General features: G+C 44.9%; 1 protein-coding gene across 2 annotated transcripts in view; it reads right to left on the bottom strand.

Annotated features, from left to right (window-relative positions):
- FAM171A1 (family with sequence similarity 171 member A1) overlaps positions 1–16,297 on the bottom strand; it is an 82,398-nt gene extending 66,101 nt beyond the window's left edge. For both annotated transcript variants that reach the window (XM_015853417.2, XM_015853418.2), the window contains exon 1: positions 15,848–16,297. In XM_015853417.2, coding sequence (XP_015708903.1) covers positions 15,848–15,941 — 94 coding nt within the window. In that variant the 5' untranslated portion in view covers positions 15,942–16,297. The remainder of the gene's footprint in view (positions 1–15,847) is intronic.
- Between the last annotated feature and the right edge of the window lie 3,091 nt (positions 16,298–19,388).

Below are 19,388 nucleotides of genomic sequence, written 5' to 3'. Positions count from 1 at the left end.
CATTTGTTCTGGCATCTGACCTGTATATTTCTTGGAATTAAGTATCTTTCTTTTTATTAAAAACATCCATGTCTGTTCATGCTGGGTTTAAAACATGAGCAGAAGACATCTGCTAGATTAACACCCTTGCTATCATGTTTTAACTCTTTAAAGAATGACGCAATAAAAACTTTCCATCTGATTCTCATCAGTTCATGATATAGTTCAATTTTTTTTTTTCATAAAAATACTATCTGTGTTTGTCTCTCAGTATAAAAAAGACAGAAGGTAAAGAGTTAAAGCTGTTTGGCAGCTGTTACTTAAAACACTTTGGGCTTTACAGTTTGCAGAGCGTCAGTTCCTCCGTCCTGGAACTCTTTTTTCTGTAAGCACCCAAGCAGAGGAATGTCACAGTACGCTCATCTGCATGAGTACAGCAGGCAGAGATAGGATGTAGCAGGGGACCTTGCCTCAGAATCTGTCAACTGTAATAAATGATAGCACAGCCAGAAGATGACACAGACCAAGCAAACAGAGAACTCAAAGCTAAAAGAGTGTGTGGAATTGGACATGACCTATAATGAAGTGGTGCACAAGGGTTTGCAGAGTAGCATGATTTCCTATAGAGAAGATATGTGGAGAGGAGGGACAAGGATGGAACCGACCAGACCTCCACAGTGAACAGACAAACGAATATAATACCTTGAATACTCCTATTTCTTGCTCAGAAGGACCAGTGTGTGTTACTAAAGCTCAGCCACAGCAAAACCAAAGTGTACAGAAAACACCGATCTCATCTCTGGTCAGTTACCAGAACTGAAGGAAATGTGGCACACTGAGTTTGAAGAGAACACCTACAACTGAACCTCTTGCACAATGTCAACCTTTGGCAAGTGAGGACAGACACATCCATTTCATACATAAGTAAAGATGGATGCATTCATGTCTTCCTTGTATAGAACAAGCATTCAAAGTCAGCAGGACACATACGTACCTTTCACATATTCTCATCTGTTTACCTCTTTCAGCTATTCCCATTCTCATATGAGCTTTGCTCTCTTGTTTCTACCTTACTCTCTGCCATAATGCACAGCTTGCAGCGTTAAGAGGGACTGCAAAGCAGAGTTTCTGCTGTTTATCTCCTTGTGCAATGGAAAGAAGAAAACAAATTCAACAACATGACAGGTTACAGCTCAGCAGAAGCCCAGGCACAAGCTGGGGCCCTCACACACTACAGCTGTTTGCAGCCAATGCAGGATCCAAGAAGAAGTTGCAGTGGCAGGAGGCAGTGCTAGTCCAGCATCTGCCAGCTGCAAGCACAACAATGAGACATTTGTTCCCAACTCACACGGCAAGGCAAAAACAACTGCACAGCAGTCACCATTCTTCTGAACAGAAGCCAGTGAGATGACTTCTTAAAGTATTTTTATTTTTAATTTCTCCCAAAGAGTTCACAAAATTATCCAGAGCCATTCTTTCGCTTCTATTACTACATAGCTCCACGTAACATGGCAGCCGAGCCCCCCAGAAAGCAGCAGCAGGGCTGTGGAAAGTGGCTGATCCATCAGCACAGCCCCCTTCAGTCTGCCCTGCCCTGACCCACCAACCCAGACTGCCTGCAGGAGCTGCAGCGTGGGATCCTCCATGGGAGGCACAACAGGCCTGTATCTTACTGCAGCATGTTCAAAAGAATATTTAGGTCTGGTCAAAATCACAACAGGTAGCAGCCATGAAATGTTGCTGCAGGTATCTAACCTGGCTTTCCTTAAACTGGAGTGACAAGAGACTGCTCCAGCTACAGTGTCATCCATACACATCCCCAGGTGCTAGCAAACACCCCCCCTGAGGGTCTCATTCCACCATCGCTCAGTATCTCTCTGCAGAAACCAGAGAGCAACCAAACCCTGCTCAGACACTTCAGATGGGGATGGGAACCTGGGGCAGAGCACAGGGCAGAAGCTGGAACAGCTGTGCTCAGAGCAGCCCAAGTCATAGGTGGAAATGCTGCCAAGGATAGCACGGTGATGAGCAAACACCCAGTTAGTGTAACTGCATCAACACAGTTTGACATGCTGCTTGGAGGAGCCCAAGTGAATCTGACAAAGCATGAAGTATCTCTGGAGTTAACATGAGGATGGACTGCCTCCAGCAACGAGCAGCAGGGAACAAGTGGATGACAGCCTCTGCACTGCAGGGAGGTACACTGCCCATAACAAAGGAGCTCGGAATCAAGGACCTGCTGCAATTCCACAAGTTATCAATTTTCAGTGGTGTAATTTGCAGATTAAGACATGATTCTGTCACTCTCTCCATCGATATCAGAGATAACCATAGATCTCCTATTCCCTTGCTGCAAGGTATTATGGATGTAAGTGAATGTCTTACACAGTCACCAGGCCCATGAGAATCAGGCCTAAAGGAACCTTGGAAATACCATTTTTTCCCTGTTTGATCACCATGCACCCGCACTAAAGTCACTCACTGCCTAGCACAATGCTGGAAATTCAGAATTCACTGGCTCTGTGCAAATATCCAATCCGAGATGTAGTCAGTTTTTAGGATACCTTATCTCCCTCTTGGATCCTGCTTACCTTAGTTTAGGCAAAATGATACAAAGCAGGTCATGTTTCTTTTTTTTTCCTGCTAAGTATACCTGTTTTTCAGGAGGTATCATCCATGTGTAGTATTGAAAGCACTACTGCACAGTAAAGGATGAATTTTCTTGAGCTACTAGAGTAGGGGAAAAATTCTAAGCAGTATGAGCTTGTAAAAAGATAACAACTGAACACCACCACATTAAAAACATTTCAAAGTCTAACGTTAATATCCATTGTCCCTGAGAAAGCTGGAAACGTGTAAGACTTGACAATATGCAGATAACACGAAAACTGCATGATTAGATGAGAAGTCAGTACTGCTTGATTACAGGCCTTGATTGTTTAAAATGCTAGAATACAGAAGTACACATCCTCATACACACAATTAACTCACAAGACTCCTATCTGCTAGCAAGGATTTATTTCAAATTTATTTCATGAACAAGAAGAGAACAAACACATCTGCACATGCTTGTAAGCCAAAGCTGCTTCAAGCAAAGCAAGGGAGCAGAAAAGGAAGGAGACGAAGGGATGACAACTCCTGACATTACAGAATAGCCACAGTAGGACCAAATTTAAGCCAAGTATTCTGGACAACACATTAACTTCACAGAACAATGATCATTTACAAAAGACAACCACTGAAGTTGTTCAAAGTACAGCGTATCATACCACAAACATAACTGAAAATGGTGGAAAATGCATTACATTTTTACTACCATGAGGTAAGGTTTGATTTGTACCATATGGCCTTGCAAGACAGGCATATGTGCACGTCTCCACATGTGTGCATAAACGCTGAGGTCTCCAGTCCACAACTGCACCCAATGCAGTTCTCCAGCAGCAGTGAGGAGAAGACAGAAGGATTCGAGCAAACACAAAGTTCACACTTTTTCAGACCTACAGAGGAAAGCTAATCATAACGATTCACTGAGTTTGGCTCAGAAGTCTGAGAATTAATACAAACTGACATAAATTAAAGCATGAATGTAATACTTAACTATGTTTATAGTTCTCCTCTCTACAATGCTTAAAAACAAAAGTAAAACCTAACAACAACCTATTACACTGGTGTCTGCATAATTCATGACAAGAAAAGGATCAATGGACGTATCATTAAGTTCTTTTCCTCTCCACTATTCAGTTTGACATGGTACAAAACAAACAGCATTTTATTTGCCCCTTGGGCAAAATGACCCAGTTAACACAATGTATGGCTGCCCCATAAAATTGCATCCGAAGCTATCGGTCTGCGTCTGAAATAAAGAAGCTGAAACCAAATATTAGACTAGGCCCACAGACACCATTACTTACAAGTTCAATTAGTTACCGTCATACTTCTCTTTGCATACGTTCCTTTGCAGTGCCTCCCTCTGAGACAAAACAATCACTTCTTACAGTAGCTTCTGCACTGTTAAAAAGTCACTGCTTGTTTGTAGTTACAACACCCTGAATTTGAGGTGTTTTATCCCCCTGCTGCTTAAGAATATGAAATGAGACTGATGTAAGCAGCAACATCAAGCTTGCAAGTATGTTTGAAACACAGATTTGTTTACATGACTACTTCTGAAAATGTAGGTTGTTTTCTGACAGTCTGAAGGAAAATAAAACTTGACTCGGTAGGAAGAGGAAGGCAAGGGAAGGAGCACGAGGAAAAGGAAGAATGTTCCTTACCTGGAACCATCCAAATTTCGTTTCCTATACACAAAGTTTGACATGCTCACCTATATACTTTTATTACATAGATTCAGAAGCCAAGCTTGCCATCCACTTGGAGGACAAGTGTCTTTATGTCTATGTACAAAAATATCTTCAAATTCAAACAGAAATGGTCACTGAGGTTCTTGCTGTCTGCCTCGCCAACAGGTTGAAAGGCAGTCCCAGCACAGCTCCATCGCCACAGATCCCTGGCCATACTCCATCTCCAGCATTTGCCCATACATTCATGCCAGTTTGAGAAAGAAAAGTATGAAATGGCAAGAAAAGGGTGATTAATTCTGAAAACGACTTAATGATGGTTTTGCAGCAACTGCAATGACTGAATACCAGTATATTCATTACAAGGTCCCTAACGACTGAAGTATATGAGGCAGGAATTAAGAGCTTAGAGTCCGACTCTCACATAGTGTGGGTTTACTACCCAGCCTTCACCTGGACAACACGCCATCTTGGACCCTGTGCTTTTCTCTGTACTCCTTTTGCCCAACAGAAGTATCTTCCCTATCCTGTGGATAGAGGGTAAGCTAACAAAGCAACAAGTGTTTATTCTGTTTCAAAGATAGGCCCTTTTATTAATGAAATCTTTTTTTCTTTTCCTTCACTCAAAATGCAGTAAGAGAAACTTAAGAGACACAGCTGACCAATAGAAAGTGATATCCCTTCTGACAAACACACACATCTCCTCCAAAGTCTCTGGACTGTCCAAAGTTATTTTGGATTTTAAGATTTGGACTAAACAAGGCAAAAATGACAGACCAGAAAGTAAGCCTGATGTCATGTACTATTTATGGTCAGCCCCCAGATCTACAAAAGCTCTTTCTCAATGGATTATTCAGAATACAACCTTATTAACTGCTGATCCGTGTAACAGTAGACAGAATGGCATAAAGTAAAAGAAGCGATGAAATTTCTGCCTATCAGCATCATGGTCAGGAAATACTGCTCTACATTCACTCTTCCAATAATTCAGTACGCAGTTTATTCACCACAGTTTTCTAAGGCACAGGCATGCATGAACTGAGGAAATATCACCTGAGAAGGAGTCTGGCACAATGTTAGATGTATGAATTTGAGCTTTGATGTTTCCCACCATGCAGCTAAGCTGGAGATAAGGGAAGAAGACAGCACTTAATCGTTCTGAGCAGCCAACTGATGCGAGACTCCTAAGACTTGAATGCATCAGATATTAAAAAGCATCTTTGTTTATGTGCAATCATCCATGGTAAACAGATTCTCTATTGCTCTGACCAAATCTACTCAGCTATTATTTATTTATGAGTTTGATCTTGAGAGCTTATGTATCCTCTTTTACTTTTTTCTTCACCACAGAAAAATTTCTTAAAGTTCAGACTGCCCACTTAAATTATGCATTAAGGGGGTATAAACATATTCCCTTGCACAAGGAAAAACCATTACCTTCCTAGAACATCACCAAAACAACAGCTCCACTCTGTTACCCAGCCCTCACCTCTCGAGGCCCAAAGATGTTTCTGTGCACAAGGTTAACGTGTGACAAGACACAGATGAGTAAATCAACTTAGCAGACATCTCCAGAAAAGGGACTGAAGGAATCTCTCCGCAACAGCAGTAAAACATGCTTTAAAAGAGTAGAATTAATGAAAGATTAACTTCATACAGGTAAAATTACTAATTAAAACAAGATCTCCGGCAAGATTCTGACTACAGCTAAGGAGTGCCAAGAGTAGGTAACTATCCATATCTGATCTAAAGAGGGAAGTCCTTATCTAATCAAATGTCTGGAAAAGCAAAGAGTGTTCAACATGATCTTTTGTACCAGGTTCTCTTCCTTCAACAACTGAGTTTTAGAAGTGCTTTTACCAACTTAATATTCCAAAGCTGGCTGCAATTATAACGAAATAGCTTGCAGCAATATGAAAATCCCATTAGAAGCTCTTGCTCCCACTGCTTTGGGCTGCTTAAAGCAAGTGTATTTTTTAATTTTCACACAGACTGCTAACAACAATATTTACATCGAGTGAGTCTAGTGCCATAATTCCCCTCTAAGAAGTTTTAACTAGCAATACACTCAAGAATGAAATAACTATTCTGGTAAGAACAAAGGAAATCTTATCTTCTGAAGAAAATGAGTCTAATCATATTAAAGTTTTAGCAGTGGGGGGGGGGGGGGGGGGGGGGTGGAAGAAGTAACAGAAGTAACACTTCCCCCACACAGGCACCCCTCAAAACAACAAAAATACAGCTCTGGTTTCAAACATCTGTGTTTCTGGCTCCTGTAAATCATACATCATGAACCCAGAGACTGCCTGAAACTTAAGTTATTTACCACGAGCCTGACTGGAGCACCAGATGCTGAAATGAGTGGAGCTGCAAGAATACTCTGGATACTTACAGTAAAGCTACAAGAACAAGTATATTGCTGTGATCACAGTATCTGTCAACATTATTACCACAAGTAGCTTTTTAAACTACTGTAATATTTGTCCAGGTCAGCATGCCACTCAGCAGGTTTCCAAACTTGCCAGGAGCACAATTTACAGCAAAGCAAAGAGCAACTCCTGCTGTCTGGAGCCGATGCCAGCCATTCTGCAAACACAATGTGGGGCCAGACCTGTCCATTGCCCAGCAGCATGTTCCCACCTTCCTGCCTCGCCCTGTAGCCCAGCAGTCCTGTCCCCAGGGCTCCCAAACCCATTCATTTCCCTAGTATCGCCCGCCCAGCTCAAACATAAACAAGGTGCTGCCACAACACTCTCAGCAGACCTTCCTGTTACCCCGCAGCCACGGTACTCCGGCCTCTCAAGATAGCAGAGGGCTACGCAGGGACAGAGTAGAGTGGGATAAGAAATGAAGCCGCCTTATCTTTCAGCAGACTCCCTAAACTAGGAGATATCAGTGCAAGAGTGTAATAACTAAGGAAAGCTTAGTTACTAAGGGTAATTGTCTGGAGAAAGGTGGAACTGCTCTAGCAGACTGACAGCTGAGTGAGGAACCAGGCAGTGCCAGGCACTAGTTACGCCAAAGTGTGTACTTATAGCATGCTGATAAAAATTACTCCAACAGAATGCGATGTTAAGTGCCCAGTACTGCCCTCTGCTTTTCTTCAGCCTGTAAACTGGCCAATGTGCATCACTGCTTCCCAAGCCATTAGGGACAGGCTGAGAGCAGAGCAGAGCAGACTTGGGCACTAACCCATACATTATACTGCAAGCAGCAGAAGAACCAGTGGGAGCAACGCATCACAGTGCACATTGCCTTACACTGTGGATGAAGCTGTTCAAATCCCTTGCCAGGTACAAACCAAAGCAGCTGTGGCAGCCAACCACCCGTCTGGCCAGAGATGGAGATGGTTGTGGCTGAGAGCATCTTGGAGCATTTGCAAGTGCAGGTCCAATGCTGCCAACATTTGCTGTTCAGAGCTCTAAGGCAGTTTTTTCCATTGTATTTTGGGCAGATTAGTTTAAGAAATTATTTATACCTTTTCTCTGAGCAATGAGGCAGCACATTTTCAACAGCCATCTTCAAGCAGTAACTTCTACAACAGCTCACTTGCTGCATGTTGTGCCCTACATTTCATGCGTAGATCTACAGCCCATTTAATCCTGCATCAACTGGCACTGTTGCCACAAAGCCTCCATTCTCATTCACCAGTTCCTCTGAACCCAACAATGAAGACAACAGGTTTGCACAACCCCCTGTGAATTGAGCTTGGGAAGCAATCCAGGTGAAAGCAGAACTGGTAAGTACACAAGTCTTCAGCGGGTCATTTCCTCCATGTGATTTACCACACAGCTACACAAATGCCAGTGAGAGAGAAAAAGAGACAAAGGTGAGAGCAACAATACAGCCTAACCCAGAATAAATCAACCCTTGGGAACACAAAACTAATTAAATCTGTGGGAAAACCAACACGGAGACAAGCCCAAACAACTCTGTAACTCTCCCCGTTTCCAAACCCTTCTTTAAGCTTATTTACCCCAGGGAGGAAAACACTTAGACTCATAAATGTAACACTACAAAGAGAAATGGTTTAGAAATTTAAATAGAGTATTAAGACTTGAATTAGCTGTTGTCTGAGAAATGCATGATAACCCATCCAGGTCACCCAAGGGTGTGCACTCATTTAGCAGAAGCTACATGGTACGCACCCAGTGGCTCTGAGGCTGACAGTAACACTGTCCTGATGAAACTTCCAGTGATGGTATCTAGGGGAGGATCCACTGAGCTAAAGAGCAGTGTAAACAGCGCTTCCTGGACCACACAACCAGAAGATGCTGCAGCATGGTTCATTTGACTAGATGTGCTCGCTCTTAGTAACAGGAACTATGCTCAGCACCATTAGCCAAACAGATCAGATATGGGTGTCTGTAAGCAACACAGATGACCAGATGAGATGAAGGTATCTAAACAATGAAGGATGCACTCTAACCTAGGTGACAACTGCACATCCTCTGCATGGGAAGAGTTGTACACAAACAACATGTAAGCACAGACTTGGAGGTGAGATGCTTCGATCTTTACCTTTGACTTTGCACAACTGTCTGACACACATGGTGCAGAACAAAAGAGCTGGACAAAACTGCTGATAGATTCCCACTCAGAAGCAGCAGCCTAAATACAGCCACTATCATAACTGTTATTGTTATTTTATAAATCAAGGAAGCCTTACAACATCACTTGAGAAACTCTTGTTGCCATATGGGTATGTATCAGTGTTCCCAAAGGATGAAAGATAACTTTTTTTTCCAATAATGACAATCACAAAGGTAAGATGAAATAAGAGTACCCAACAATGCTGTCACCTCTAGTAACCACTCCAAAAAGAAAGGCCCCCATCTATCATGTTTTTTGTCTGATTATTTTTGTTCTGCTTTGTTTTAAGCAAAGCATGACTACCTTACATCTATACCGCTTATTTACCTCAGCATCAGACTGTCAAAACAAATGCCTCTTCATTGTGCAGCCTCACTCACAACTATCACGCAGCACAACAGTTGTCAGAACTTTTGCAGGTAGGACTTCATGAAAAAACTCAAAGCATTCTGCACTTCATGGGACTCAGCCCCATCACTGCCCCTTGCCAGAAGGATGCTGCTACTTCCTTCCCTCCCCCCCTCAGCTTCCCCATGCCCGCTTCCTCCCTGCTGCTCTGTGGCTCCTCAGATCCTGCTTCCCAGAGGGAACATGCTGAGGGTGGCCCCTGTAGAGTAATCTCATGTCCAACGGGGCTTATGGGATCCCTTGCAAACGCTAAATGCTTTTGCCTCCGTGACTGAAAAGATCCAGCGCAGCAGCAGAGCAGTTTTCCACTGGTGCACATCTAGGCTCCTACTCATAGTGACAGGAAGCCTTTCCCCCCCGGCACACAAGGCATACAGATAACGAGTAAGGACAGGATTTCACTTTGCTACACTTCCATGGTATGGTACAGTGACAGCCCACGGAGCTGCAAAAACTTGGAGTAGAAACAATTAAAAGATCTTCAGTGTTAGATTTCCAGAGGGAGATTTGTGCCTTGCCTGCACAGAGACTGTTTCTACCTAAAACACACTTTATATTAACAGCAGCTCTGTTTAAACATACCCAATCCCCCATGCAGTTCAGCATGGGAACCAAATTTACAGACTATACTTTACAGAAGTGAAATTTTACTACAGATCCTCTCCAAATTCACTGCTCTTCAAATAAACAAAATGGTGAAATGGGCACATCTGAACCAGAACATTTTACATTACTTGACTCAAAACACTGGCATTTCACATGGAATGAGAAACGGGGCTTTATGCAGAATATATTTAAATACAACTTTCAAGGTCTCAGACTTGCTGTATGTCAAATAGGATACTCTGTTAATATTTAAAAGTGAAAGATTAAATGCATTTACTAAAAGGAACAAGAAATGACAGTATGTTCGTATATCTTTCTAGTTTCTAGTAAAACTAAAGATGTGTTCACAGAAAGCATGTGTATCAGACTTATTACCCATTCACAACAAGCCAGCTACTACATTAGCTGAAAACTTAATGTAAACCAGCTTATAGGAAAATGTTTCTGGAATTTCTGAAGCAGAAAACCCACTCAGTATTTTCCTCTCTTTGGTATTTCCTAAACCAAAATGGTTTAGGTATGTATGATAGGTTCCAAAAAAGTATTGTTCCAGGTAGGTTGGTTTGACTGTCTACTCTGACAAGTTTCTGCGAGGGAAAAAGAATTACCCCCCCCAAAAAAGGTACATTAATGTAAAATGTTTAGCATTACTTGCTGTTCTAGGAAATATAACTCTTTAGGCAGGCTTCTTGTCTTCCTCTTTTGTGTTGCCTGACAGGTATATGGTAAAACCAACAAGAGCTGTGGGCAGAACAACAACACCCAGTTCTGACAAAAGCTGTTGTTCTCAGATCCAAGGGCAGAACCAGCCTACACTGGCAGAAGTACCCACACCATCACCAATAGCAGGGGCTCCATGGGCATTAGGAAGGCTGAGTCCATGCTGACAGAGGAAGGTGTGTCGGAGTAGCAATATTTTGGATAAACACTGAGTGTCCTCCAAGTCTCCCAGGTGATCCAGTAGCTGCTAATGACTGCTGTGTTTAAGGAAGCATATCCATTACTTTGTCGGAGAGTATAATTTTGCCTTTAAGGAACCACTAATGGTTATTTTCATTGCATTGTATTTCATCTTCTCTTTTGCTAGCGCCTTGGTAAACAACTTCTTAGAGAACGCTATCACACCAAGGTGATACCCAAGGAAATGAAGGCACTAAAGCAGCTGGTAGCAATGGTCTCTACAACCCCAAGCCATGCACCAAGTATCCCTGCCATGCAATTTGTTCTCAGTTCTCTGCGGGCAGTAATGCTGCCTGTATGTATGTAGTCACTCTCCATTCATGGAAGCAAGCAACTTGCAGTGGCAGTAGGCACTGACACTCTTACCCCGCAAAGCACCAAACACTGAAGATTTCTCAAGTTTTCCAACAAACATAAAAGCTCAGTTAGCCTTCCATCCCCACACATATATGCAGATATTCAGGCTTTTGCAAAATAATCGGGCATATAGTCAAGTGGCATTTCATTGCTCCTGTAGAGCAGGGACTGCTATCTGAGACCATTCCCCTGCCTGAAGTTGGCACTGCATCAGTCCTTAAAAATGCCACGGACCAGATTCTGGTCACATACAATAAGAGGAGTCAGTATGAGGTTCAACAAAAGAGAACCAAAAACACAGAGAGGGAGAGAGGGAAGGAGGGAACAGGATACTTTAGGCTGTGCGTTAGGTAACACCTGGCAACCAGCTCATCTCAAGGCACAGGCAGATAAGTGACTACAGGGAAGCAGCATGCGAGTTTGCCATCCCCCAGCAAGCATATCCATGGTGCTCTGAGCCATACACAAGGTTAGCTGAACCACTTACTGCATGGTATGGCAGACTATAAGGTATGAACGCCCCCCAGAAAGGCTGCAATTTTACACCACTCACACACAGAGGTGATTGCTCATTTGTCCCAGCTCTACACATGCCATTTACACGCACTAGTAGTTTAAGCACAAAAAAAAACTTATATATATTTCTCCTGATCTGATAACTGATAAAACCAACCAATACATCCCCTTCACAATACTACTTAGCACTAAGCAAACAGTTTGCTCCTCCACTAAAATAAAGCAACATCTTCCAAACTGCTTTACAGCAATTTACTTCCCACCCTGACGGGTCCATTTGTGGTCTCAATGAAACAGAAGGTTGCATGTGAAGGTCATTAGTAATTCAGAGCTGACTGAGAAGACACAGCTCAGCAGTGCAAGGTGAAAAAGAAGATGACTTTAATTCTGCATCACCTAAACTTTATCACCATGGCCAAAACTGGAAGCTCAGCATAACAGTCTTAAAAAGAAGCCAAGAGTGTGAGGGTCTCCTTGCAGCTGTTACTGAGCTGTCCAGAAAAGCAGCCTTCATAAAATGTCCAGCTGAAGCATTGTGAAATCAGCTTTCACAATTTTCAAGTCATGTAATGGCTGACTGCAGGTGGGCAAAACCAAACAGTAGCACTCAAGCATCAATTTCCCCATTGTCCAAGCACACAGAGGGAGAAGGTAGCACATTCTAAGCAGTGACAGATGAACCTCTATTCATCACCACGCTTGAGGAAAAAAACATTTGCTCTACCTTATCCCATGGCTACAAAGGTGGGCCAGCCTGGGCCTATGCATCTACTGGGAGAACAGTCCTTGAACTGGATGCTATCTATTACTCAAATGCTTTATTGAAAATCTTCTTAGGTTAGAATAACTAAGAAAACACAAAGACTAACAAAGACAAATTGAAACCAATACCTACCACATCAGAGAAGAACCATGTAGCACTTCTGCACTACAACACACCACGCAGTATTCCTTTAAAAAGATATTCCCTAGAATCTATGAAAGATACATCATCGCCTACTGCAAAGTGAAGTTGAAAAACAACAAAACAATTTACCCCCCTCTCCAATTACACTGGTTTTGCTTCAGTTCTGCCTGTGTCAGCATTACCCCCACATGCAACTCTTGAATTCCTGCCTTGCCAGGGCTCCCGATGTTGGAAAGCATCTGTTCATATGAAGAGAAGACACTGAAAAGTTTGTCTGCACTCAGGAAAACGACCAACTAACCATAATGCAGCTTGAAGGGTGCCATGGGGTTCTTTGCATTTGTTTGTTCATGGTTTGGTTTGTTTTTTTGCTGTTGTTTGCATCTAAAATTAATATTTCTATATATCTATTTTAGCATACGTTCAAACCACTTTCAGCTTTGGAACACATGATAGAACAACTACGACAAACACAATTTAGACCTCACATGAAACACTGATCAGGGCACAGGCACCTGAGAGCAGACAGAGAGAGGTTTTATCACTGCTTAGATGGATCCTCATGGAATCCTAACAACTTCACTCTCAAGGTGCTAAATTTCAACAATGACAATAAAGAACAACTTATCTGCATGTACTTTACTATATACATTAAGAAAAAAAAAATGTTCTTTCACTTGCAGAAACTTACAGGTTACCTCTGTGACCTTCAGAGGTCGCAATGTATCTGCATAATGAACTAAATAATGCAATAGCCTGCCAAACTCATTCAATTTTCTAAATAGATACTAAGTGCGCAGCTTAATTACCAGTACTTTCCATATTCACAAGTTATATAATAGGCCTGCCCAAGCAGATTTTCAGGCTGGAACTGCCTGAATGTAAAGCTAAGAGCAGCAAGAAAAATACCAAATGCATCCTTAACCAGAAGAGCAGCCACAACAGCTCCAAGTTCAGCGCACTATGTGGCCTGTTGACACAGGCATGGAAAATCTTAACTGGGTCTCTTCTAACTGATCCCATCACAAGGAGGGCTGTACCCCAATCTCTTGTAATCTGCCCAATATTAAATGTTGGGGTTGAAGCGATTAGTCCACAATGGCATCCTCTGGTTTTCTCACCTCCACCTTTACTCTGATCCCTCCGTATTCTAGTCTTTTCCCAGACACAAGTGGTAGGAAAGAGCACCCACTGCATCCATCCCTAAGCTCTGGCAACAGTGCCCTTCACCTGGAGCTGCAATTATCACCACAGTGCTAAAAGGGCAGGGCAGAAAAACAGTTGGTTTAAGCTGTATAAGCATTTATCACTCACTCTGCTGAGCACACAAACAAGGAATGTGACTGGCACTACAACCCCATCCCCCAGATGTTCGCACCTTATGACTACGCAAACTACAGTTCTTCATCTCACTCTTTTATTTTTTAAAGACTCATAATAAGGAGCTGGTAATTAATTATCACAGCTGAACAGAACACACTTCAGCACCCGATCAGATCGATGTAACCATTATAAACATGCACATCCAAAGCTTATAATGGGAATTTGGAAAATAATCCTACCCATGAAAAACCCGAATGTTCTTACACTGGAGATAAAATTAGACCATTCCACCCAGATATAAATGCTCTGAGCTCACTGACATTGCTGCTATTACTTAAATAATCAACCATCAGTTCTGATGGGGATGTAGCAGCTCTAAAGACAAGCCTTTCCACATACAACGAATTGAGACTGACAGTAGAAGACAGGATCTGCAGGGCAGCTGAAAGGCACTAATTTTGCTTATACTTTACCATTCTGCCTATGAATACAGAACACTTCCCACATGATACAGAGATTACTGTGCAACTTGATCTCTAAAGAGCCAGCATCAAGGGTTGCGCAGTTGTGTTTCTACCTGGCATTACTGTCACTAAAACACTGTCCTGAGTCTAACAGCCCTTGAATCACAGTTCAGCACTTCTTATTCTGTAAGTACCGATGTCCTTAAAGAATGGATGAATAGAATATCAGACTGCTAAGAGTGGTAGGTTTTGCTATAAGATATCATTACCTTCTGAATATTGTATTAAGAACGCTGATCCACCTACATCTTACCTCACATACCACAAAATACAGCTGTGTAAGAATTGAAGAAGGCTACTAAAAACATGCACCTTTTCTCATTGCAGACATTACTCACTGGTTCTTAACGACACATAGGACAGGCAAGCTTAGAGGACACAAGCACAATTCACACGATGTCCTTCCTTCCCAAAACAGTGAGAAGAAAGCTGCTAACCCACAGCCACAAAGGCTAAGCTTCCACCCCAGATGACAGCTGTGCCTAAAGGACAACACAAGCCAGGAGGCTCACGCTGACCATGCTGGAGATGTTTCCCTCAGCACTGCTGAGTACCATTAGACACATTTTCAGCCTTCTGTCATAACTGCGGTCCTGGTGGGCACGGTGCTGGAGTTGGTCCCCTGATTGAGATCTCCCACCATAAGAGGTGGACGTGGGCACGGCGCAGCATCGCCCCATCCCAACACGGGCTGCAGGGCACTGGGCAGGTGCACCTTGCCGTGAGGGCACACGGTGCCCAACATACCTGCGTGGACCGGGGCAGAGCAGAGCACCGGGGCTCCAGCCGGGCCCAGGATGGCCCCAAGTACTCAGGGCCGGGGGAGCCACGCCTGGGGGGGGCTCGGGAGCTGCCGCCGGATTTCTCCTCGCGCCCCAGCGAGGCCGGAGGGGCTGCGAGCGCCAGGGCTCGCCCTGCCCGCCGCCCAGGCCCGCAGGCAGCCCACCGCTCCGAACAAAAGGCCCGGCCGAGGCTCGGAGACGTCCCGCCAGCCCGGGGTTCGAGCCCGCAGCCCCAGGCCCGTCGCCGCCGCTGCCCCTCACGGTGGCGGCGGGCACGGCGGGATGGCTGCCGGGGGAGACGGACGCGGCGCAACAGCTCCGGCAGCGCCGGGGAGGGGGCGGCACAAAGAGGCCGGCGGCAGCTCCTGCCCCGCCGCTAACAAAGCTCCCGGCCCGGGGGTCGCTGCCATCGCGACGGGGCCGGGGCTGCGGGCAGGGGCGGCCGCGCCCCACATGAGCTGAGGGGCCCAGAGGGCTCTACCACCGCCGCCCCCCCCCCACCGATTCCCGCCCCCCGAGCGGCCGCCCGCACGACGCAGCCCCCCGGGGCCGCGGCACAAAGCGGGCCGGTCCCGCCGCCTCCCTCCCCGCACCGACCTTGAGCCGCCTCGGGCGCCCCTAAGGTTTTGGTCACCGCCTTCCACACGTTGCAGCCCAGCAGGCAGAGGAGAAGCGCCGCCGACCTGCTCATTTCCACCCGCCGCCGCCAGCCGCCGCCAGGGAGGGAAGCGCCGCCGGAGCCGCTGCCCGGAGGAGGAGGAGGAGGAGGAGAAAGAGCCGCATCAGGGGCCGGGCCGCTCCGCGCCTCCCTCCATGTTGCCGCGCGCTGCCCCTCCTGCTTTCTCCGCCCGCCGCATTGTCGCCCCGCCGCGGCTCCGCGGCCCGCGCTGTCCCCCCCCAGGCCGGGCAGAAGGGTGGAGAGCTGGGAGGGCCCCGCTCCGTGCCAGCCGCGATTATTTCATTTTATTTTTCCTCCTCCTTTTTTCCGACCCCCTCCTTCTCTCCCTCCCGCCGGGCCAGCCGTGCTCCGCCGCCCGCTCCTTAACCCTTCGCGCAGCCCCGCGCCCCGCCGCGCGGCCCGGCCCCGCAGCGCCCCCTGCCGGTCACACCCCGCTCCTCCCGCCTTGGGCCGCGCTCCCCCCCCGCTGCCGGCTGCCCCCACAGCGCCGGCCCCGCACCTCTACAGCACAACACCCGCGGGGCTGCCCGCCCTGCCGCCAGGTGCTGCCCGCTCACCTGCACCAGGGGGGGCGGCTTTGGCCGCGCTGCGCCGCCTTGTTCCCTCAGCAGCTGCAAAATGGCCTCCGCGGCGGCACGGCCCCCCGCCGCAGCCCGGCAGGGGACGAGGCAGCGTGATGGCTCACGGGGGCTCTCGGGACCCGCGGCCTGAACGCCTGTTGCGGATGGAGAGAGCTTCTTAAAACACGCAAACACGACGGCAGTAGGAGACCCTCCGAAAATGAACGTAGCTACTGTTGGTGCTCTCAAAATTGATCAAAAAAAACGAAAAAAAAGAAAGGCTATTGCAAAGGGGGGAGAGAAAGGAAGGGCGAGTAGCTGCATAGCCACTGCAGCCACTGCTGAGGTCACAGTTCTGCTCCCGTTGGGCCACAGCCTCACAGAGCCCTGGGGATGCAGCCCTGGGGATCAGTGCTGTCCTTCTGAGCCTCCCTCACCGGTTTGCATTGCACCATCCCTCTGAGCATCCTTCTCCAGGAGACAGAATGTAGTGCCACAGCACTCAGTTCTCTCTCCCTGACTCTGCTGAGCATATTGCTTCCTTGGGGAGCCAGGGCAGAGCTCCTCATGTTTCCTCACCCCTGTCAGGGACAGCTATTATGGACGGGCTTTACACAGCTGTGCAAACCAAAGCCTTGGCGCCCTGGCTCACAGCTTTCCCATGATCTGGTCCTAGTGCTTCAGTTTGCCTGTATGGCTAAATTCTTCATACCCTCACAGGAGCATGTTGTGGCTTCAGGTTTTACTTGTAGCAGAATTCTAACTAAATAAAATCTTCCATAAAAATATGCTGTTTATTTATTTGTAGAAAACAATGCAGACATATACTGCTCCAGTATAACCAGAGTAGCTACACCACAACCAGTTCCTTTTCTGAATGCTGTGGAACTCGTCTCTCAGACGTGACTGAGCTGACTTTGCAGTGCTCAGATATATTCTGTTTTGTTTAAGAGAAACTCCAATTGATCATAATGTATTTTACCCTAATTTTATTGTTAAGCTGTTCAAATACATCATCTTAGATTTGAGAACTATTGTGTAGACATTGCAATCCTTTCTTTTTGTTTTTGTTTGTTTTTTTCCTTACCATAATTTGAAAGATTTATGAATAAAACTTGTCCCTATGAGAAAAGTAGGTACTGAAAGGCAGTTCTGCTCACAGAAAGGAGCAATGAGCACATACAGGTCATCTGATCTAATTCCAATTTATCGTAAAACAAAGACTTGAATATCATAATCTCACATCCAGACTGAACAAGCACAGTTTCAATAGCCCAGAGGATTTATAGCAGAAACTGGATGAAAGCTCAGGGATTATTAGTTACTGTGACACATTCCTTCATAAAGAAGAAACTTTGGCTATATGGTAAAAAGTTGTACCCGATCTACCATCTTTAGACACCCATGGAGTTAAATTAGCAAAAATAAGACGAGCTCCTAGTTTGAGAATTATGCATAAGATTATGTTTGTCCCTGAGGAAAGCTAGACCAATTTGTTACAGTGAACTAATAGTTCTGCTGTTGTCATAGTAAACAGATAGTACGGCCCTTTGCAACATCAGTGGTTGACTTCCAAACAAAAATGACTATTAATGCTATATGAAAATAATGCTGGTTTAAATTTAATAAACCCAAAATCACCTCAAAGAGGGTGTTATTGCACCAAAAACTACCGTCCTTTGTCTCTAAGTTTACCATTTCAATAAATTACTACAGCTGCACATTGAAAATAAATAAACAGTATAGGAGTGCTTTTCCAGTTCTGATCAGTATGTCTGGTTAGTTGTAGCAATGAAAACAGCTTTTAAGTATTACATTAAAAAGCTTCACTTTCTGCAGAGCAGAACTTAGAGACATTCAAGTTATTGCAAGAGAAAGTTGAAGGAGGATGGGAAGTACTTCTATGAAGTATTCTATAAAGCTGGATGTTTATTATTGGGGTTCATTCATGTTTTGATAAGAATTTTGCCATCAGATGTTGGCATTGAATACTTATCAACATAATAGAATCATAGAATCACCCAGGTTGGAAAAGACCTTGAAGATCATCAAGTCCAACCGCAGCCTAACCATAGTACCCTAACTCTAACAACCCTCTGCTAAATCATATCCCTGATCACCACATCCAAATGGCTCTTAAACATATCCAGGGATGGCTGATGGTTGGGCCTGGAAAAAAGATGGGTTATTGCACCAAGAAATAGCATATTGCACTGAGTTTTCTCCAGAATTTACATCTATGAAAACAAACAGCTCTTTACATAGGGCTTGAATAGGAAACAAATGGTCTGTTTCAAGATTCAGTTTTGGCTGCATTTTTTCACTTGGCCCATTATGCAGTGAATTTACTTTTCAAGAAAAGGAAGTTTCCTATTTGGTAGTACAAGTGTATGAAAGGTTAACTTTGTTTTTCAGTCCTTGCCATCTTCCTGCAAAGAAGAAAGACAACTTGAAGCCACTTACCAAGGCACTTTCCCCTCTCTTGTGGCTGTAAGTTGAGAACTACCACTCATTGGAATTGAAGAACTCATTGGAATTCTAGACTGCTTTCTCCTTACTGTGTTACAGTTTTCTGCCTGACTTGAGTAAGCTACAAAAGTTGGACCAGAGGAGGTTCAGATTGGCTACTAAGAAAAATTTATTCCCGAGAGAGTGATGATGCACTGCAACAGGCTTCCCAGGGGGGTGGTAGTCTCCTTCCCTGAAGTTTTCAAGAAAACCATAGATGTGGCACTGACAGACATGGCTGATGGGCGAAGTGGTGATGGGTTGATGGTTGGACTACATGATCTTAGTGGTCTTTTCCAGCCTTAATGATTTTATGATTCTATAAAGTCAGCTTCACTACATCAGTGGTCTCATAGCTTTGGAGTATTATTTAGCCAGGGAATACAGCTTG

This window comes from Coturnix japonica, chromosome 2 (assembly GCF_001577835.2).
Source record: "Coturnix japonica isolate 7356 chromosome 2, Coturnix japonica 2.1, whole genome shotgun sequence".
NCBI lineage: Eukaryota > Metazoa > Chordata > Aves > Galliformes > Phasianidae > Coturnix > Coturnix japonica.
The sequence above is the reverse complement of the archived record's forward strand: the minus strand, read 5'-3'. Positions and strand labels throughout refer to the sequence as shown.